The sequence below is a fragment of the Peromyscus eremicus genome, chromosome 14 (genome assembly GCF_949786415.1).
Source record: "Peromyscus eremicus chromosome 14, PerEre_H2_v1, whole genome shotgun sequence".
Taxonomy (NCBI): Eukaryota; Metazoa; Chordata; class Mammalia; order Rodentia; family Cricetidae; genus Peromyscus; species Peromyscus eremicus.
The window spans coordinates 51,848,031-51,868,736 of NC_081430.1; the positions used below are offsets into that span (position 1 = coordinate 51,848,031).

At 46.0% G+C, this 20,706-nt stretch overlaps 1 protein-coding gene across 1 annotated transcript; it reads left to right on the forward strand.

Annotated features, from left to right (window-relative positions):
* The first annotated feature begins 1,855 nt into the window (after positions 1-1,855).
* Positions 1,856-14,861, forward strand: LOC131924104 (serine protease inhibitor A3N-like). Its single transcript, XM_059279327.1, has 6 exons — positions 1,856-1,956; positions 7,096-7,182; positions 8,933-9,586; positions 11,354-11,627; positions 12,836-12,986; positions 13,929-14,861. The coding sequence occupies exons 2-6, from the start codon at positions 7,128-7,130 to the stop codon at positions 14,127-14,129; spliced, it is 1,335 nt and encodes a 444-aa protein (XP_059135310.1). The 5' UTR covers positions 1,856-1,956; positions 7,096-7,127; the 3' UTR covers positions 14,130-14,861.
* Positions 14,862-20,706: the final 5,845 nt, after the last annotated feature.

The window sequence follows — 20,706 nt, forward strand, 5'->3', positions numbered from 1 at the left end:
CATCACACAAGAGATGGACACCTCTGCCTTCCTTACCCAAAATGCAGGGCTTGGAGCAAAGCATCAATAAATATATAACTGTACAGAAAGTACCCAGGCAGTGTTCACTCAGCTCCTGTTGGCCCTCTAGTGAACCCAGGATAGTAGAGATTGTCACTCACTATCTGTAACTTTTGTGATATGCCTCTGACCTCTGTGTTATTATCAGTCCTTTTTAATGGATGAGAAAACTGAGACACAGAGAATCTTAGTCATTTCCCATGTCCTCACAGCTAGACATTATGACTGGAGGGATGTTCTTCCAAGTGTCCTGATGCCAGAGGAACAGTGTTTACCAAGCTGACATTCTGTGCCTGGGGCATCACCTTGGTGTGTGCAGGTGGATCATAAAACATGGCTCTGGGTGCTTCACAGAGTGCTCCCAAAAGAGTCTGTGGCTCATGTGACCTCTGTGCTGATGTCAGAGTAGAATGAGAAGGTGGTCAGATGAACAGAAAGAATGCTTTAGGCATGGCACACCTCAACTGAGTTATTTCTGATAATAATTGGGGGTGTTAGTAAAAGAATAAACAGTCACCAGGTGTGAAAGCACCTGGCCCTGTGAGGATTCTCAAATGGCTGAGAACTACAGGCAGTTTTGGATGGGTTAATGCCAAGGGCCATGTCATAGAACAGCAGATGGATAGTAATATTCAAGGTGTCAGCCCACCAGATGAATAATTCTCTGTTGGGAAATCTCATTAGGCATGGCCATGAGAACACAGACTCTGGAATAATGTTTGCTTCTCTCAGTAATTTTCACATGTGCTATTGCAATTTTTCCCTAAATGGCTATGGGAATTCCCCCACTGATGTGTATTTATCTCATGAATATATTCCAATTACCTGGATCATTTATATCTGTAGATTTTCAGGAAGGTGATTTCTCCTTAATCTGTATACTTTTGATGAATAAAAATATGTTTCTTTTGAGATTTCCTTTGTGACCAAGTATGTGGTCAATTTTAGAGAAGGTTTTGTGGGGTGCTGAGAAGAAGGTATATTCTTTTGTGTTTGGGTGGAATGTTCTACAGATGGCTATTAAGTCCATTTGAGTTATAATATGTGTTAGTTCCCTTATTTCTCTGTTAAGTTTCTAACTGGCAAACCTGTCCATTGGTGAGAGTGGGCTGTTGAAGTCTCCTACTCTTAGTGTGTGGGGTTTGATGTGAAATTTAAGCTTTAGTAATGTTTCTTTTACATATGTGGGTGCCCTTGTATTTGGGGCATAAATGTTCAGAATTGAGACTTCAACTTGAGGATTTTTCCTTTGATTAATATATAATGTCCTTCTCAATCTCTTTTGATTGATTTTAGTTTGAAGTCTATTTTGGTTTAGGATAGCTACACCAGCATGCTTCTTAAGTCCAGTTGACTGGAAAGTCTTTTCCCAACCCTTTACTCTGAAGTAGTGTCTGTCTTTGAAGTTGAGATTTGTTTCTTGTGTGCAGCAGAAGGATGAATCCTGATTTCTAATCCATTCTGTTAGCCTGTGTTTTTATATGCAAATTGAGTCCATTGATATTAAGGGATGTGGTGATATTGTGTTCCCCAATATATTGTGCACCTTAATAAATTTATCTGGGGTCAAAGACCAGAACAGTCGCTAGATAGACATAGAGGCCAGAAAATTGTGACACATACACCTTTAATCCTACCTAGCATTCTGGAGTTAGAGATCCATCCGGATCTCTGTGAGTTCAAAGCCACACTGGAAATAGCCAGGCATGGTGACACACACCTTTAATCCCAGGAAGTGATAGCAGGAAGCAGAAAGGTATATAAGGCATGAGGACCAGGAACTAGAGCCTGGTTAAGCTTTTAGGCTTTTAGCAGCAGTTCAGCTGAGATTCATTCCAGATGAGGACTCAGAGGCTTCCAGTTTGAGGAAACAGGATCGGCTGAGAAGTTAGTGAGGTGAGGTTAGCTGTGGCCTCTTCTGTCTCTCTGATCTTTCAGCATTCACCCCAATACCTGGCTCCAGGCTTGATTTTATTAATAAGACCTTCTAACAATTTGTGCTACAAAAGGATATTAATGAACAGTGATTGCTAATTCCTGTTATTTTGGGTGGTAGTGTATGTGTGTTTCCCTTCTTTGGGATTTGTTGGTGTGGGATTATCGATTGCCTGTGTTTTCGTGTGTGCATCTGACTTCCTCAGGTTGGATTTTTCCTTCTAATGCTTTCTGTAGGGTTGGATTTCTGGATAGGTGGTTTTTAAATCTGTTGTTGTCATGCAATATGTTTACTCCATCTATGTTGATTGAGAACTTTGCTGGGTATAATTGTCTGGGCTTGCATCCATGATCTCTTAGTGTCTGCATGTCTGTCCAAGACTGTCTGGCTATCAGAGTCTCCATTAAGAAGTGGGGTGTTATTCTGATGGGACTGCCTTTATATGTTACTTGGCCTTTTTCCTCTGCAGCTCCTAATATTCTTTCTTTATTCTCTATGTTTAGTGGTTTGATTATTATGTGGTGAGGGAACTTTTCAGGGCTGGGGGTCCAGTCTATTTGATGTTCTGTAAGCATCTTGTTGCTTCACAGGCATTTCCTTCTTACGTTGGGAAAGTTTACTTCTATTATTTTGTTAAATATATTTTCTGTGCCTTTGAGTTGGTATCCTTCTTCTCCTTCTCCTTCTCCTTCTCCTTCTCCTTCTCCTTCTCCTTCTCCTTCTCCTTCTCCTTCTCCTTCTCCTTCTCCTTCTCCTTCTTCTTCTTCTTCTTCTTCTTCTTCTTCTTCTTCTTCTTCTATACCTATTATTCTTAGGTTTGATTTTTTTCATGGTGTCTCAGATTTCCTAGATGTTTTGTATTATGGCTTTGTCACCTTTAATGTTTTTTTTTTTTTTTTACTGACAAATATATTTTCTCTATCATATCTTCAATTCCAGAGATTCTCTCTTCCAACTCTTGCATTCTGTTGGATATGCTTGCATCTGTAGTTCCTGTTTGTTTACTCAGATTTTGCATTTTCAGCATCTCCTTGGTTTGTGTCTTCTTTACTGCCTCTATTTCAATTTTCAAGTCTTGAACTGTTTCCTTCAGCTGTTTGATTGCTTTTTCTTGACTTTCTTTAAGGGATTTTCTGATTTCTTCCAAGTTTGTGTTAGATTTTTCCTTGGCTTCTTTAAGGAATTTTTCAATTTCCTCTTTAAAGGCCTCTATCAACTTCATAAAGTCATTTTTAAGGTCGTTTTCTTCTGCTTCTTCTATGATGGGATGTTCAGGTCTTGCTGTTGTAGGACCGCTAGGTTCTGGTACTGCCATATTACTCTTTATGTTATTGAATGTATTCTTACTCTGGTGGTTTTTGTTTCTCAGGGAGCACTTGGTCCAATCATAGCTCTTGTTCCATTTAGAACTGGAGGAGTCTGTGTCTCAGGGAGTAGCTGCAGTCTTGTCGTATGGGTAGGTTTGGGGGATGGAGTGGGGCTTGTAGATTATTAAATCTGACAGAGGGGTGGTGGTGGTCAGGCCTGTCAGCACTTACCTGCTGGCCTGCAACTGGGGCAGCAATGGGTGGGGGTATGGGGGCATGGGTTGTGCCCCTGGGCCTAAGGCTTAGAGGCTGGATGACTGTCTGGGAGAACAGTGACTCACCTCTTGATCTGTCAGAGCTGGCCCTAACTTGAGTATTATATTCACTGGTATTCTCTAAATTGATACTACATTTCATGATAAAGAAATTGAGGAAAGAAAACACCAATATATGTACAAATAAATTCTTAACCAAAAAAAAATGACAAAAACACTTCTGTCAGTCATAATCCTTATTTCTAGAACTGGTCACACAGCCTTCACTGATATTTATAACTATGTTTCTCTGTTGGCCATTCTGTATTTCCTGCATACTCAACAAGGACCTCACCTGACTTTGCTCTTTCCTGGAGAAGTGACCCACACCTTCATTCCCTTTGTCCCCTTACCTGGACTAGATTCTTGTAGTTTCTCATACTTTTAATCTCAGGAGATAGTAACAGAAAAAGACTCCCTAAAGGATCCCCTAACCTCCTGATATATTCTTTCTTCTCTCCACTGTGGAGAAGCAATCTAATTCTGCTTGGTAATCTGAACCAACCTCTCCACCTAACAGAATTATTCCACTCAGAGACTGTTGGATAAAAGGAATCAGAAGCCCAAAGTGGCCAGGAAGAAGTCTGAGTTTTCAGTTCAGTGGAATGTCTGTTGTGTCTCCTGGCAAGAGCAATCCGACCCCTAGAAACAAAACTTCTAGGCCAGCAGAATTTATGTCATGGAAATGGGAGGAGTAACAAACCTTCAATTAGATCACTAGGGGTGATATTGAGTGCATCCCTTCCCTTGTATCTCTTAACTCCTAGACCTGTGTGAATCCTGGCTGTGGGAGAAACCATACCATATACAGGACAATGATTTGAAGCATGTATCACCTTCTGGAGAATGCTGCCATAGCCCTCTGGACTGTTGCCACATTATTGGCACTGTAACTGTATCTTCAAAGAGTCATCCCATCTCTCTATCAGGCCAGACACAGTACAGCAGAGAAGCTGAGATTTCTACATCTTGATCTGCAGACAGCAGAAGTGAACTGAGACACACTTCCTCCAACAATGCCACACCGAATAGTGCCACTCCCTGTGGGCCAAGCATTCAGACACATGAGTCTATTGGGGCCAACCACCATATCCAGTACAGACAAACCATTTTCCTATTCAAGAAGGAAGTGATCCAATGTAGTTAACTTACCGCCTAGACCTTGGCTGGTTATCCAGAAAAAATGGTACTGTATCTGGGACTCAGTGTTGGAGTACGTTGCTGACAGATCTGGCACTCAGTGGCAGATGTAGCCAGGTTAGCCTTGCTGACTGGTGGTCCACGTTATCAAACTTATGCATAACCCTCCTCTCTATCACCACGACCACTTTGTTCATGGGCACCAGGAGGGCTGCTCTTATGTCACCTCGGCACATGCACAGAAAAAAAGGAGTTAAATTAAAGAATGGAACCTTAATTTAGAATATGCTTCCATAAGATCTAGCTCTAAGGAATTTTCTTAATTAGTTATTGATGAAGGAGGGCCCAGCCTTCTGTGGCTGGTGGCATTCCTGGCCTGGTGGGTCTGTAAGAAAGCAAACTGAGCAAGCTAGGGAAGCAAGTCAGTAAGCAGCACCCCTCCATTGACCTCTGATTTAGCTCCTGCTTCCATGTTCTTTCCCTTTTGAGTTCCTCCTAACTTTTTTCAATGACGAACAGCAATATGGAGGTAACAGCCATATATACCTTTTCCTCCGCAACTTGCTTTTTGGTCATACTGTTTCATCACAGCAACAGAAAACCCTAAATAAGACACGATGGTACCAGTGTACTGTGGTATTGCTGTGACAGATCTACTATATTTGGGGAAGGATTGTAGAAGGACTTTGGAACTTTGGGTTAGAAAAGCCATTGAGTGTTGGTAGCTCAGTGGGATGTTCTGTGGGGGCTTGGAAGACAAGAATGCTGAGAGCAGTGTGGAGGATGTACATGTGATGTTTCAAAAGGAAGTTTGAAGACTTTATGGAGCCCACGAAGGGGCAAAATGACAGAAAAGAAAACAGATTTTATATGACAGCAGGGTAGGGATCTTTGAGTGGATTCAGCCCATCTGAATTGAAGGAGAGCTGGGTGCCCTTGCCTGAAGTAGCTGACATTTGTGGGATATTTGGATGGCTCCTGGTAAAGAGGAATGAACCATGGGTGATCTGCTTCTCTGGTACACAGAGACCTGCCTTTGGGCTTCTGTTTGCTCAGCCAAAATCCTTCTTTTTAGGACCAGCACATCCATTTTGGGAACAGCGGCTTTGAACCTAATACCTCCCCATTGAGTCTCTAACCACACTGTTGACACAAACACCACAGCTCTCATCTTATGGGGAATAACAGACACTTTATAAGAACCATTTTGAGCAATAATGAGCTGAGAACACAGATTTAAGTTACCCAAATATCATGTTCCAATATGGAAACAGTTACACAAAAACTTGGTAGTTTAACCAAACAAAGTCCCAAATCAAGGCTAGTTTAAAATGCAGGAGTGGGAACCTCGGAGAGTCAGGTGGATCAATATGGAGGAGCTTCTCTTACAGGCTCAAGATGTCATCTGCTGGCATTCTTAGCTTTTGGATTGAAGCTGGTTGTCTGCTAAGTGAATAGACTCTATTGTCACAAGGTTTAGCTGTGACACAGAGGGAGGAAACATGGATGTTCCAGAGAGTCAGCACTTAGCCCATGAGAAGGTCATTAGCCTCTGACCTGCAGTGTTCCCATCTCTCTACAGTGCTGAAATTCAGATCAGCCAGCCAGGCTCTGCAGACACAGATTCCTTTAGGAGTTTTCCTTCACTGCCAGACAAGGCAGCTTCCCTCCAGAAGTCTGAGAGCCAAAGAGGGGAGAGCGAGTCTCTATTGAGAATATGCCCATTGCTGCCAGACAGGATGGTTACACAGATGAAGACAGGGTTCTGTCAGTTTGAGGCATGTGTTTATTACTGTGTGAATTTCCCTAAAGAAATTGGTGATCAGAGAGTTGCTGAATTCTTTTCAAAGTGACTTAGAAAGTACAGGACAAATGTTTGCTGTAGTCCTACTTGGTGAGAAATAGACAGGGGTTGTGCACAGTCTTTTTTGCTTCTGACTTCTCCCTGTTTCCACACAGACTCATTTTGCTTCTGACTTTACTTCTGCATTAGATAAACAAAAGATACACCCAGGAGATCCAGGAGGCTTCTTTAGGACCCAGTTGGGCATTTTCACATCAGGAGGTGGTTCTGCTAGCAGGAGCCTCTATATCCACGCTATAAGAAATATTCCTGTCTGTCATTTCCAGTCTGAGCACAGAGCACAGCTTTTATGTGCAAGCATTTCCTAAGAAAAGGGAAGAGACCCTGGGGTGGGGATAAATAAGCATCAGTGTGCTTGGGGAGAACAACATACCAGGCAAGCAAGCATCAACTCTGAACACCAGGACTCAGCTGTCACAGACACTCGCAATGGGAATCAGCTCCACAGGTAATGCCAGGATTCTCTCTCTCCAGGGACAGAGGAGGAGCCTTCCCAGGACTGTGTGATGCTGATGATGACCAGGAGTCTTGGTATGGGAGGAGTTGTTCGTGGAGCACAAGGTTGGAATCAGGGGACATTTCTTGGTGCATATAAATCGCCTCTCCAGTTTGAATCTTTATATCTATGAAAGATGCAGGAGCCATGGACTAGGCTCATGGAGAGTGAAGGGAACCTGCTTCTTCTCACCCTACACAGGGAGGAAGTATTGAGACCTTGTCTAGCCTGGGTGCTGCTGTAGGAGCTTAGGTGAGATAGGAAAGTTGCAGAGTCCCTCTGAGGGAGGTGGCAGTCCTGCCATGCTTACAGCTGACAGGAGCTGCCTGGGGATCAGAAACCCACTTCCCCCATAGATCCCATGGCTGAGCAGAGGAGCCTCACCCTCAACTAGAGAAGCAAAGAAGGCCATAGCTCAGCCCCTGAGCCAGGTCTCCTGCTGCACACACCGTGCAGCCCCTTTCCTCTGGAACCTATCCTGGCACAAAATATTGCTCAGTGCTTTGCCAAAGAAATGCTTGCATCAGTCTGAAAGCAAATACTGGGTAAAGGCAGATGAAGTCCCTGTCTCCTCTGCAGGCATGTGACAGCCGTGGGGACAAGCAGCTTAGCTCCAGCATTCCCTCCTCTTCTCCCTGCGATTTTTGCTGTGCTCTTCTAGTGCTTTCTCCCCTCCATCCTCCCTTTGGCTCCTCCTCCTTTCCTTCCCCTTCCCTCCTCCTATCTACCTTTTCTTCCACTTTCTCACTCCTTCTTGACCTCTCCAAGCCCCTGCTGTCCCCTCCCTCCTCTTCCTTACCCTCCCACTCATTTACCATCCACTTTTACCTTTGGACACTTGCACAATAGTTCACGGCTAGTTGTGGGTGCCTTTGTTTACCATGATCACAAACCCTCAACTGTAGTCCTTTAGGATGCTTGTGGCCCCCACTCCAGAGGTGGATGGAAGAGATAGCCCTCTAGACATTCCCTACAACTAACCCCCATCGTTCCCATAATAAGCCAGACACTTACCAATAGTGCAACCTGGGTCACTCACCAAGCTTCCCAGAGAGGTCCACCCATTTGCTTGCTACCACACAGCCATCCCAAGAGCCAAAACAAAATCTGGTCCAGGGGTCAGAGACTGACATCACTCACCTTTCTTCCCACCAGGAGGCCTCCCAAGCCTGAGGTGCAAACCATCATGTGGTTCCCTGGCAGGACTGAAAGAACCTTCCCCTGTTTGACCTCCCATGACCTGCTCTGGGGGTGCCAAGGCTCTGGCACAACACCAGATGTCTCTGGTGCTGCCTCTCAATTATTCCTCCCCAGGTCCAGCTTCATGCACCAGATTCTGTCAAGGGCCTTGAGATTTCCCAGACTTGTCATCAAGAGGCAAATTTAGGGCCTGTGCTAGCAACTACTCCATGGATCTTAAGTTCTGCCTACAGGGTGGTAGGGGGTGAGTGCAAAGGAAGAGGGTCCCCAGCTTTCTAATGAATCCTTCTGCAGGAGAGAATGAGAGGAGACAATCTGACCAGACAGGGCTCGGCCCACCCCTCCACTCCTCTTCCGGCTTCTCTGTGGACCTGGCGTGTCCATTCCCCTCTCTGGGTCTTGGTTCTCTGTGAGGAGACTGGGCTACTGCAACGCTTCCTCCAGTGCTGATAACAGGAGCACATTCTGTGGGACTGCCATCTGAGTGACCAGAGCACCTCCCATGCACAGTCACAGAAGCAGCAAAGGGCAGCAGAGCAGGGACACAGTACAGCCCTGTGGGAGGACAAGGACACCACCTGGTCCTCCCAGACTCAAAAGATCTTTACTTTTCAGCCTGGAGAACAAAGAAGATGGCCCTCCTTGTAGCTCTGGGGCTCTTGATAGCAGGGATCTGCATTGTTGTTCTCTGCCTAAAATATGGCACAGTGGAAAGGGACACTGAAGTCCAGGAAAACCAAAACAATGGGACACAAATGGACAGTCTGACACTGGCCTCCATCAACACTGACTTTGCCTTCACCCTCTACAAGGAGCTGGCTTTGAAGAATCCAAATAAAAATATTCTCTTCTCCCCATTCAGTATCTCAGCTGCCTTGGCCATCCTATCCCTAGGAGCCAGCAGCAACACCCTGGAAGAGATTCTAGAAGGTCTCAAGTTCAGTCTCACAGAGACCCCCGAGGCAGACATCCACAGGGGCTTTGGGCACCTCCTCCACGTGCTCAGTCAGCCAGGAGACCAGGTGAATATCAGCATAGGCAGCATGATATTTGTTGAAAAGCGCCTGCAGATCCTGGCAGAGTTCAAGGAGAAGGCAAGGGCACTGTACCAGGCTGAGGCCTCCACAGCTGACTTCAAGCAGCCTCATGAGGCCAAAAAGCTCATCAATGACTATGTGAGGAAACAGACCCAGGGGAAGATCAAGGAACTGATCTCAGATCTGGATGTGAGGACAGTAATGGTGCTGGTGAACTACATCTACTTTAAAGGTGAGCATGGTCACTGGTTAGGGCATGGAGGGAGAGGATGCTGGCTGGGTGCCTTGTGTCTTTATACTGACCACTTGAAAGGAGGTGTTCATGGCCTTGGAGATATGGGTGCCTAACTTCTTATTACCCACAAGCCTTACTTCTCCTTAGGGATTTTTTTTTATGTAGTTGTAGTCCCTGGTTCATTTCCAAAAGAACCCCTGTTCTCTCAGTGTAAGAGTTCTAATTTTGGCAGTGACTTAAACATACTACGAGAATGCATAGCTTACATACCTAGTCCTTCCTGAGTAGCCAGAAGCCATGGTTTTTCTCTGCAAAGACTGGGTCCCTCTGTCTCTCCTCTCCAGCATTTCTAATACTCTCCTGTAGTAGGTGTTTATCCTCGCTGAAGAGCCTCTGTCTCTAGGAGGGTAGAGAGAAGCTGGGGAATTGACCTGAAGATTGTGCCTCCTCTATCTTAAGGGGGAAAGTAGCATGTCTGGTAACTACTGAAGAGCCCTGTGGGCAATTCCTGTTCAGGACCTCTCCCTTGAGCCATTTTGGTAATGAGCTGGACCTGGACATGTGAAAACAGGGAAGCAGAAGCAGACACTAATGATAGGGAGGTGTCAGCCATGCAGTGTTCTGTGTTTAGGGTATGGCTGCCTCATGGAATTTTGCTTTTGTAAAATTTCTATCCCAAACATCCTGAAGGTTAGAATGCCCAAGACATACTCCAGGGCCATTGGGTCTGATGAAAGTTGGGTGCAAGAGAGTTGGGAGACTCAGTTGGAAATGTAATCAGTAAAGGTAGTGGGGGGACTTGCAGAGCCCACACCCACAACACCCTGCCTGACAGAGACCAGGGAGTTAGGAGACAGCCCAGAACTTGGTGCCTGAAAGAAGTCATGATGTAATCAGATCTGGGTTGAATTAAGGATAGTGTAGGGCAGAGGGAGGGCAGGATCTGAGACAATGAACAAAATCTCAAGGTGGCCATGGACAGAAAAAGAGGCTAGGAGGACAGAGGACAGGAGGACAGGAGGACAGGAGGACAGGATGGCTGCAGAGCTGCTGTGGGCTGGGAATGGTGGAAGCAGAGTTATGGCCTGAAGGATGGCTGGGCATGGCTCTCTAGCCTCAGGACAGAAGCTCCAATGCTGCTTGGCTGTGAAGTAGGGGTGCATGTTTAGGCTGCTAGATCCCAAGCCCAAGAAATTGTTTCAGTACCAAGTTCTGTAGAGATCTGGGGTAAGTCTGAATGGGATATCTGTGATTTGTGGAGGTGGAGACCATGTGTGAGTTGAGGACGTGTTACTCACATTTTAGTCAGCAATCTATGGGACCATGGACTGCTTACAGTGTGGGAGAATTCAGTCTCTCTTGTCTTGTTTCCCCTAAAGCCTGCTCCACAAGACATTGTCTTCTAGACATGGTTCATCCTGAGGAAGAAGGGATCCTTAACTCTCCCCAGGCTCCAGTCTCCCCACTTTCACTCTCATTTCTCTCTAATATACCCCCACCCTAAGATCCCAGATTGTTTCTCAGGTAGATTAAGTATCCAGGCTTTGTTTTGAGTTTCTCCTTTCCAAACCAAGCTTGGAGTCTCTTTTCATCTCTAGGAGACTGTCTACCTACAAGGTTTTATTCCCCCCCAATCCAGCATTTTCCACCTCTGTCTTGTCGAAGTTGGACTGATTGCTGTCACAACACAGCAGCTGGACAGAAATGGGACAGAGGTGGGGTCCCTCAAGTGATGTTACAAACTGAGGATCTGTTCATCTTTAGGAAAATGGAAGACGCCCTTTGACCCTGAAGATACTTTTGAGTCTGAGTTCCACTTGGGCAAGATGAGGTCTGTGAAGGTGCCCATGATGAACATTGAGGATCTGACCACACCCTACTTCTGGGATGAGGAGCTTTCTTGCTCTGTGGTAGAGCTGAAGTACACAGGCAATGCCAGCGCCCTGTTCATCCTCCCTGATGAGGACAGGATGCAGCAGGTGGAAGCCAGCTTACAACCAGAGACTCTGAGGAAGTGGAAGGACTCTCTGAGGCCCAGGTGGGTGTCCACAGAAACCAGAGCTGGTCTGGCTCCCCATCCTGCTATTGGCCTGAGGCCCAGTATCCCTGTGACTCAGAGGCTCCATAGTATGATAGTAACTGTTGGAGAGTCACCAGGGACAAGTGAGGTGGAGTTGACTTTCCCTCCGCTGACTCGGTAGTTTGGGGCCTGATTTTACTGACATCTTGTTGTTCACAAGATGACATCAGCTAGAGCAGGAGCTGAGGATTCCTCTGTGTCTAACAGGCTGTAATTACAGGGAATCTTGAATGGGTTTTAGAATGCAGAAGGGAGTGAGGTTGGGATGAGATCAGCTCTGAGAATCAGCTCTGCCTTGTGTAGCCATCTCATCCCTCATCACTCATTCACTCACCATTAGTGCAATTGATGACTTGAATACTTACTATGTCCAAGCTGTGATTTAGACCCAGAGAGGCTATCCAAGACTCAAGCACATTATTTCTTATCATTGGACAATCATAATATGACAATGGAAGAGAGAGTAAGAGCATGAAAATACAATGGAGTATTATATGATTAATTAAAAAATAGGGTGGAAGCCAGGTAGTGGTGGTGCATGCCTTTAATCCCAGCATGCAGGGGACATATATCTGATTTTGAGGCCAGCCAGGTTTACAGAGCTTGCTCCAGGACAGCCAGAGTTACATAAAGAATCCTTGTCTTGAAGAAAAGCAGAAAAACAAATCAAAGAAACAAGAAAAGAAGGAAAGAAAGAAAGAAAGAAAGAAAGAAAGAAAGAAAGAAAGAAAGAAGGAAGAGGGGAGGAAGGAAGGAGGAAAGGTGAGAGGAGTTGAGGTAAAGGAAGGGAAGGTTCTGGGACATGGAAAGCTGGACTCAGATGGCATGTGCAGATTTAACTAGAATGCTCATTAGATGAAGTCTGAGGGTCCACATGACAGGGAGGAACTGCATTTTGTGGACCTGGGAGAAAAGCATTCTCAGCAGAGGAAGACCTGGTACCAAGCCTCTTTGTCTTGGCCCTGTACACTCTCAGGCACTGATAGATAAATACTGCAATAAAAATCACTGCAACAATATAATAATTACTGCAAAAGGGAGAACAAATCACATGGTCTAGGCATGGATGCAAAGAGGGCTTTGTGAGTTTCTCTTCCAGTGAGAGAAACAAGGTGGATTGATGGGGAATGGAGGCCAGTGATCTTATGTGCCTTTGTTATTCTCAGGAAGATCAACAAGCTCTACATGCCCAAGTTCTCCATCTCCACTGACTACAGCCTGGAAAAAATCCTTCCACAGCTGGGCATCAGGGAAGTCTTCTCCGAAGAGGCTGACCTGTCTAGGATCACAGGGGCCAAGAACCTGAGAGTCTCTAAGGTAAGCCAACATTCAGTCGTTCACCTTGGTGCCTAAATGTGGGTGGTGAAGGCCAGGTGGTGTGTGGGGAATGGTAAATGTGTGAAGAAGCCTACATTTCTGAGATTCCCTCATCCTGGGAGAGCTGAATTACAGCCTAGATACTCCTGCTGGATACTATGCAGCCAATCCCTCTTCTACCCTATGAACATAACTTCACCTAGGAGTCCATGATGGGCAAGAGCCTGTACTTGGTCTTAGACCACCTTAGGCACTGACCTGTGCTGTAGTATGGATGCCACTCACAATCCACTGCAGGGCAAATCACTTCCAACCTCAGCTTATTCACTGCAGAGCTGGTCCAGTACTCCTTCACTAGCACACAGAACAGGAGTAGTAAAGGAAATAACAAGGGATGAATGGCAGTTGGGATGAAAAGCTTAAGAATAGGAGAGAAGAAGCCTTAGGACCCCACACTACATTCCCAGATGCACAGCCTGGCAATGCCTAGCATTCTGTCCAGTGCCCACTCAGAGGCTTGGGCTCAGATCTGTACCAGGAGGGCACAGCAGTCTTGAATGAGAAACCATGTCCTGTGTATTGCTATTGTATGTCCCAAGAAGGCTGGAGCAGGAGAGATGCTGAAGCCTGCACTGGCTGCCATCACACTGGATATTCCCGGTGGGTCTGCTGGGAAGCTGCCTTTGAGTAAGGACTGACATTGCCTACACCCATCCTCAAGTTTGTCATAAGTTTGAGAGAAACACAGATTCTCAGAGACTGAGCAGACCCAGGGCATGCCTCATCTCACACCCTGAGCAGAGACTTGGAAACACCAGGGGTAGAGCTCGCTGTAGGAACAAACCACTTCACCAGCAGCTGAGGCCAGCAGTGGATGCTTGCTCCAGGGATCTCCTCTCCTGCCCTCCCTGGTCTCCAGTGAGTGATGTCTTTCTCCTACAGGTGGTCCACAAAGCTGTGCTGGACGTGGCTGAGACAGGCACAGAAGCAGCTGCCGCCACAGGAGTCAAAATCATCCTTAAGTCTGGAAAATGGTACCAAATGACTGTCAACTTCAACAGGCCATTCCTGATGATTGTCTCTGACACAAATACTCAAATTGCACTCTTTATGGCCAAAGTCACAAATCCCAAGGAAAACTAGAACTTTCCAAGTGGTGAAACTTCTTCCTGAGGGCCAGGGATTAGGCCTATATGTGGATCTCTACGTGCATTTTGGCCTCAATGCTCTAAATAGCTGTGGCATGCCTGGATTGGACAGTGACAGTGACTAGCTGTATGACTCAAGCATGCGCAGGGCACTTGGACAGTCAGTGTCAGGCTTGATCCCAGTCATCCTGGCAGCACTAGTTCATGTTCCTGAGCCTGAACTCTGTCTTTGTGTTCCTCCCTGCTGCCTCTACTGTATCTGCCTCTACCCAAAAGCCTGGGCCCTGTCAGGTAGGCTCAGTCCCTATCTAGGCTCTGGTTATGTCCGCCTTCAGCGCCAGCAGGCTTGATTGAACTACGCAAACTTATAGGTCAATCATGTGGACCTCAATCCCAGCACTGAGAAGGAAACCTGCTGCCCTGAGTCTATTTCCAGCATCTGGGACCACTGAGTGCCCAGTTCCTGCCTCAAACTTTGCCTCTTCCAGACTGCCACCCACTGTCCCTTGCAGGGACTTCTGACCCTGCCAATATCTGGCACAGTGTTGGATATCTCTTTCCTGCAGCTCATGAAGTTCATTGGTCAGACAAGCTCCCTTTCCCCTAGTACACCTACTTATGGCAGAGGAGCCTTTTTCTAGGTTCCCCACTGACCAACTTCACACAACAGATGGACATGTCCACCTTCCTTACCCAAAATGCAGTGCTTTGAGCAAAGGATCAATAAACACATAACTGGGGTCGCTTGGCTCGGCCTGGGAGGAGGGGACTGGACCTACCTGGACTGAGTCCACCAGGTTGATCTCAGTCTGTGGGGAAGGCTTTGCCCTGGAGGAGATTGGAATGGGAGGCGGGCTGGGGGGAAGGTGAGGGGGGCGTGAGGGGGGAGAACAAGGGAATCTGTGCCTGTATGTAGAACTTAATTGTATTGCAAAATAAAATAAATAAATAAAAAAAAATAAAAAAAAATAAACACATAACTGTACAGGAAGTGTCCAGGCCATGTTCACTCAGCTCCTGCTGGCAGGGGTATGCCCTCTAGTGACCACAGGATAGTAGAGATTGTCACTCACACTCTGACTCTTGTGATGGACCTCTAACCTACATGTTACTATCAGTCCTTTTTATGGACAAGGAAACCGAGGCTCAGAGAAGCTTAGTCATTTCCCATGACCTCACAGCTAGACATTATGACTGGCGACATGTTCTTCAAGTGTCCTGATGCTAGAGAAACAGTTTTCACCAAGCAGGGGTTCTGTACTCAAGGCATCACCATGGTGGTGTGCAGGTGGATCACAAAACAAGGCTCTGGGTGCTTCACAGAGAACTGCCAAAACAGTCTATGGATCGTGTAACCTCTGTGCTGACATCAGAGGAGGATGAGACGGTAGTAAGATGACCAGAAAGAATGCTTTGGGCAGAGCAAAGAACAACAGAGGCATTTCTAAGAATCATGGGTATTTAGGAAAAGAAACAGTCACCAGATGTCAAAGAGTTTGACCCTGTGAGGATTCTCAAATGACTGAGAACTACAGGGAGCTTGGGAGGGGTGAATCACTGTTCCTGCCTTGGGAACTTCATATCTTTGTGTAGCTATAAAGCAGAGAACTGCTCTAGACAAATGTGGAGATTGTCACTAAGGACTGTTTCAAGGAACATCAGGCCACATCTGGAGAGGAGAGGAGATCATTCAGCTCATAGATTTGCTTTAGTGCTCAGATTGAGGACAAGAAGAGGCCATGTTGGGATTGGACTGAGTTTCTGGGTGTCCATGGAGAATCTGTGAGCCTGGAAACATTGCAGAAACCTGCACAGAGATGGAAAGTTATTCATTCAGTTTGAGACATACTTGAGTCTCAAGCTTCCTAAGAGCAGACAATGAACAGGTGGACATGTTGTTAAAAGAGAATTACAGCCTAGAGGGTCACACACAGGATTGTCTTCCCCATTGTGCACTAAGATACCACTCCATGAGGACTATGGAACAATAAGAACAGAACCCATATATTGAAAACAGGCAGGTCCCAACAAATATAATGTGCATAACAGTCATCCAGGGCCCTGAGATGCCACCTCATGCACTCCATGATCACTGACAGGCCTCAGCTGTATCTCTGCATCCTTTCTGGCTTCACACCAGGTGTCTAAGGAGTCTGGTGTTGAGTACATCTCATGCTGCCCAGGAGTTGGGTCCAGAAGTTGTTGGCAAAGTCTGAGTTTACCTCTTAATGGAGTCTATGACACAGATGTTAGGGTTTCACTTTTCCCCATTCTATGAGGGTTCCCCCAGGACCTGACCACCAAATGTTGCCCTGGTGATGAACCTCCTACAGGGACCACCTCGGTATGCAAGAGAGGTAGCAGACTGTGAAGCAGGAAAGATGGGCCTGGAAACAATGCAGTTCCCCAAGGTTGAACGTCTGGGAACTTTCTGAATGGCACAGTGATTTCTACAGACTGACAATCTATTTTATACAAATTTAACATTGGAAAGTGGCTATGGGGTGCAGTTGGTTAGGGGTCTCCAAATCACTGTGGATCTTGTCCTTTCTTGCCTCTGCCACATGGACTACCAGATATAATAATAGTCTGACATATTCATCCTGAGAATATGGTTAAATTACCTGTCAAAGGTAATTGCCAAGGTCTCATGTCTACACATCAATGATCACAAAATACCAATCATAGAGTTCTATGGGAGAGAGAGAAATAGCAGTGACAATGGTTTTAATGACTGAAAAGGCCAGGCTGCCTCTTCCTCCCACCCCTTCAGCCACATCAGAAACCCACTCCAATATTCAAGCACGGGAAGAGCACTTATCCCTCCAGGTTATATGTAGTTGGCACAGCCCAGGAGGGCACTGAAGCAGCTGCCACCAGGAATCAACAGTGACCTCCCTGCAGAGAACACTGCCAGCCACTGTGCATCATCAGAACCCATGGTATCCATGCTTACCCAGAATGGCAGCAACATCCTCTCTCAGAGAATAATCCTCGCCCCCAGGAAGGTTTGCTAGAGTAACTTGCTAAGCAGACTGCAGGAGATGTGCACTATAGAGCATTCATTCCTAGCCTGTGCCTTACAACATGTACAAAATCTGCAGCATGCATACAGCAGTGAGTTCAGAGACCTGTGCTCCAAACTAAGGCCAGGACAGAGTATCTAAGGTAACCCCACCAGATGCCAGCATCCCAAGGGGGAACCACTGTGAACTGCATGATCTGCAGATCTTCACCAAGGTTTCTCCCCCTAGAACAATCACAGCCAACTCCAGATTCTTTGAGAGAATGCTGAGCTGCCATCCAGCTGGCTGCCTCCATCTGTTCTCTGTTGTTGTTACTGAGGCCACAGAGCAGACAGCAGAGAGAGGAGTGTGTCAGTTAGCCTTAAATCTGGGGCAGCACATCTGAGATAACCCACGGAGGGAAGCAAAGGTTTGGTTTGATCACAGTTTCAGAGAGTTCAGGCCGAGATCTGCTGGCTTCTTTGCTTTGGGCCTGAGGCAGGGCAAGCTTTGTACATTGAAAGAAACTATCAAGAGGCTCATCCTGGGACATGGGCAGGTGCATAAAGTGCTGGTCTCATATGCATGAGGATCTGAGTTATATTCCCTGATACAGAAGTAAAACAGTTTAGTGTGGTAGCATGAATGTGTGATCCCAGCTCTGGGGTGGAAACAGGTGGATTCCTGGGACTTCCTGGCTAGTGAACCTTGGCAATCAATGAATTCCAGGTCTATGGAGAGACCTTATTCTAAAACCAAGGTGGATGAGGAATGGCAGTTGAAGTTGACCTCTGACCTTCATATGGATGTGCACATGGATGCACACATACACATTCACAAACACAGAGAACCACATAAAGTAAGTGTTCAAGGAGAAAGAGAAAAGGGCTGGGGAGGTAGCTTGGTGGTGGGATGCTGGCTTGGCTTATAGATGTGAAGTTTAGGGTCCCTAGCACTGTGAGACTGAAGAGATAACCCCCAGGATGGTAGAAAATGTCTGCAGCTCAGGCGTCTGTGCATGGAATTCTTATAACTCAAACAGATAACAAAGGCATCCTTCACACCACCAGGAAGGCTGTATGGTTCCTCAGCGGTTACATCAGTGTGTCCTCACAGCCAGGCTGGGTATGGGTCAGCAGGTTCCAAAGCTGTGGTGATGGAGAGGATGGACACCATCCAGCTGGACTGGATCACACTCCTGGATTGTCTCAGCATTGACTAGTGTCTGGCCCTAGGATTCTATACAGTAGGCAGTCAACACCGGGGGACACCTCAGCAAGTACTGATGAGGATGCAACAAGGTCTTAGGCATGAAGGACAGAGCAGCAGTGGTGACCTTTGTGGTCTCTGTGGGGAGAGAGAATGAAGAGCAGGAAGAGGGGCTTCTGCCTAGGGAAGATTCCGCTGTGAGACACTGCTGTGGTGTTGAAATGATCCACATGACATAGTTATTAACAACACTAGTATTAAGCCAGTTATTGGTTTAAATACTTTTATTAATCGTCAGACTAATGGTGATCTCATGACTCCAAAAGTTTGTAGGTGTCCAAGTTCAGGGACACAGCACATTTAAAGGCAAAACCCACAGAGACCATAATTTACATACAAGTTAGATGAAGGTCAGATTAATTTAAAATGTTCTTTTCTGGCAGAGTCGAGTTACTATTTAAATCATAGCATGAATAATAATTTTGAGTTATAGCTTTTTTATTTATTGTGATTTCCTTTAGTTATTCTGGTCTATTCTGTGCAGCATGGACATGTCCCTGGAACTCTCAAATACATGTGAATGCAGACATGACTGTGGTGGGGAAAAGAGAGAGCTGAGAAATCTGTGAGGAAACACAAGATGGAGTCAGGGCATGAAGGACTTACCTTGGTCATTTCAGTGAGAGCCTGCAGGTTGTCTTCTGACTTGTCTGTCCATACTCTCTCCCTTGGTCCTAAGGACTAAGAGGGAGACTGCTCTTGTCACACATCTGTTGATGCAGAATAAATTGCCCCCAAATAAATGCACAGCTTAAAAGAATAAGCATGGAATATCTCACAGTGTCAGGCACCCATGAGGAGTCAGGCTGGATGGTTCTTCCTAGGGGCCTCTCGTGAGTCATTCAGTTGGCTGAAGACTTGACACATACTGGAGGATCCATGTCCAAGTTTGCTCTCATGACGTTCTTTTTTTTCTGGTGCTATAAACTGAACCAAGCTATAGTGTTTTCTGGGCAAACCCCTGACCACTGGTCTAACCCCCAGCCCTCTCATGGCTTATAACAGAAAATCTCTCTGGGCCTACTCAAAGGGCTGCTCAGTTAGGCAGGAGCCTCAAGACAGGAGGGAAGCTTCTCTACAGGTTCAAGATGTCATCTGCTGCCATTCTTAGCTTTTGGATTGAAGCTGGTTGTCTGCTAAGTGAATAGACTCTATTGTCACAAGGTTGAGTTCTGACACAGAGGGAAGAAACATGGCTGTTCCAGAGAGGCAGCACCTAGTCCATGAGAAGGTCATTAGCCTCTGACCTGCAGTGTTCCCATCTCTCTACAGTACTGAAATTCAGATCAGCCAGCCAGGCTCTGCAGACACAGATTCCTCTAGGAGTTTTCCTTCACCACCAGACAAGGCAGCTTCCCTCCAGAAGTCAAGAGGGGACAGTAAGTCTGATGAGAACATGCCCATTGCTGCCAGACAGGATGGTTACACAGATGTACATGGGTATCTTTAAGCATCCAGGCATGTGTTTATTAATGTATGAGTTTCCATAAAGAAATTAGGGAGCATGGAAATAAAGTTTTTGTATTCTTTTTGAAGTGTCATAAATAGTCTAGGGAAACTATTATCTGTAGCCCTACCTGGTGACGAGTACAGCTTGTGTCCTGTCTTTTTAACTCTGACTTCTCCCCAGTTTCACACTGACCATTTACCATTAGAGAAACAGAAAGCCACAATGGCAATCCAGTGGGCTTGTTGTTAGGAACAAAGAAGCCATGATGTGAAGCAGATGTTAAGATACCAGTAAGCCACGAGCCATGTGGCAACTTATAGATTAATAGAAATGGGTTAATTTAAGATATAAGAACAGTTAGCCAGAAGCCTGCCTTGGCCATACAGTTTGTAAGCAATGTATGTTTACTTGGGGGACACGAGTGGGAGAAATTTGTCCCGACTGCCAGCAGGCTGGGACACAGGAAAACTTTAGCTACACAGTGATATTTTCCAAAGAATATTTTTCCAGCAATTGGGTCTCAATAACTGACTTTAAATATGGAATAAAAATCACATTGTTAGCATATTTAAAAAAAGAACATGGTTAGAGGATTTCCCATCAGGATGTGGTTCTGCCTCCTGGAGCTTCTAAATGCACATTACCTGAAATCATCCCATGTGTATATTTCCAAACTGAGCACAGAGCACAACTTGTCTGGGCCAGCATTTCCTAAGGAGAGGGAGGAGTCCCTGGTGGGGATAAATAGACATCAGTGTGCTTGGGGAGAACAACACACCAGGCAGACAGCCACCCGAACATCAGAACTCAGCTGTCACAGGCTCTGGCAGAGGGCGTCAGCTCTGCAG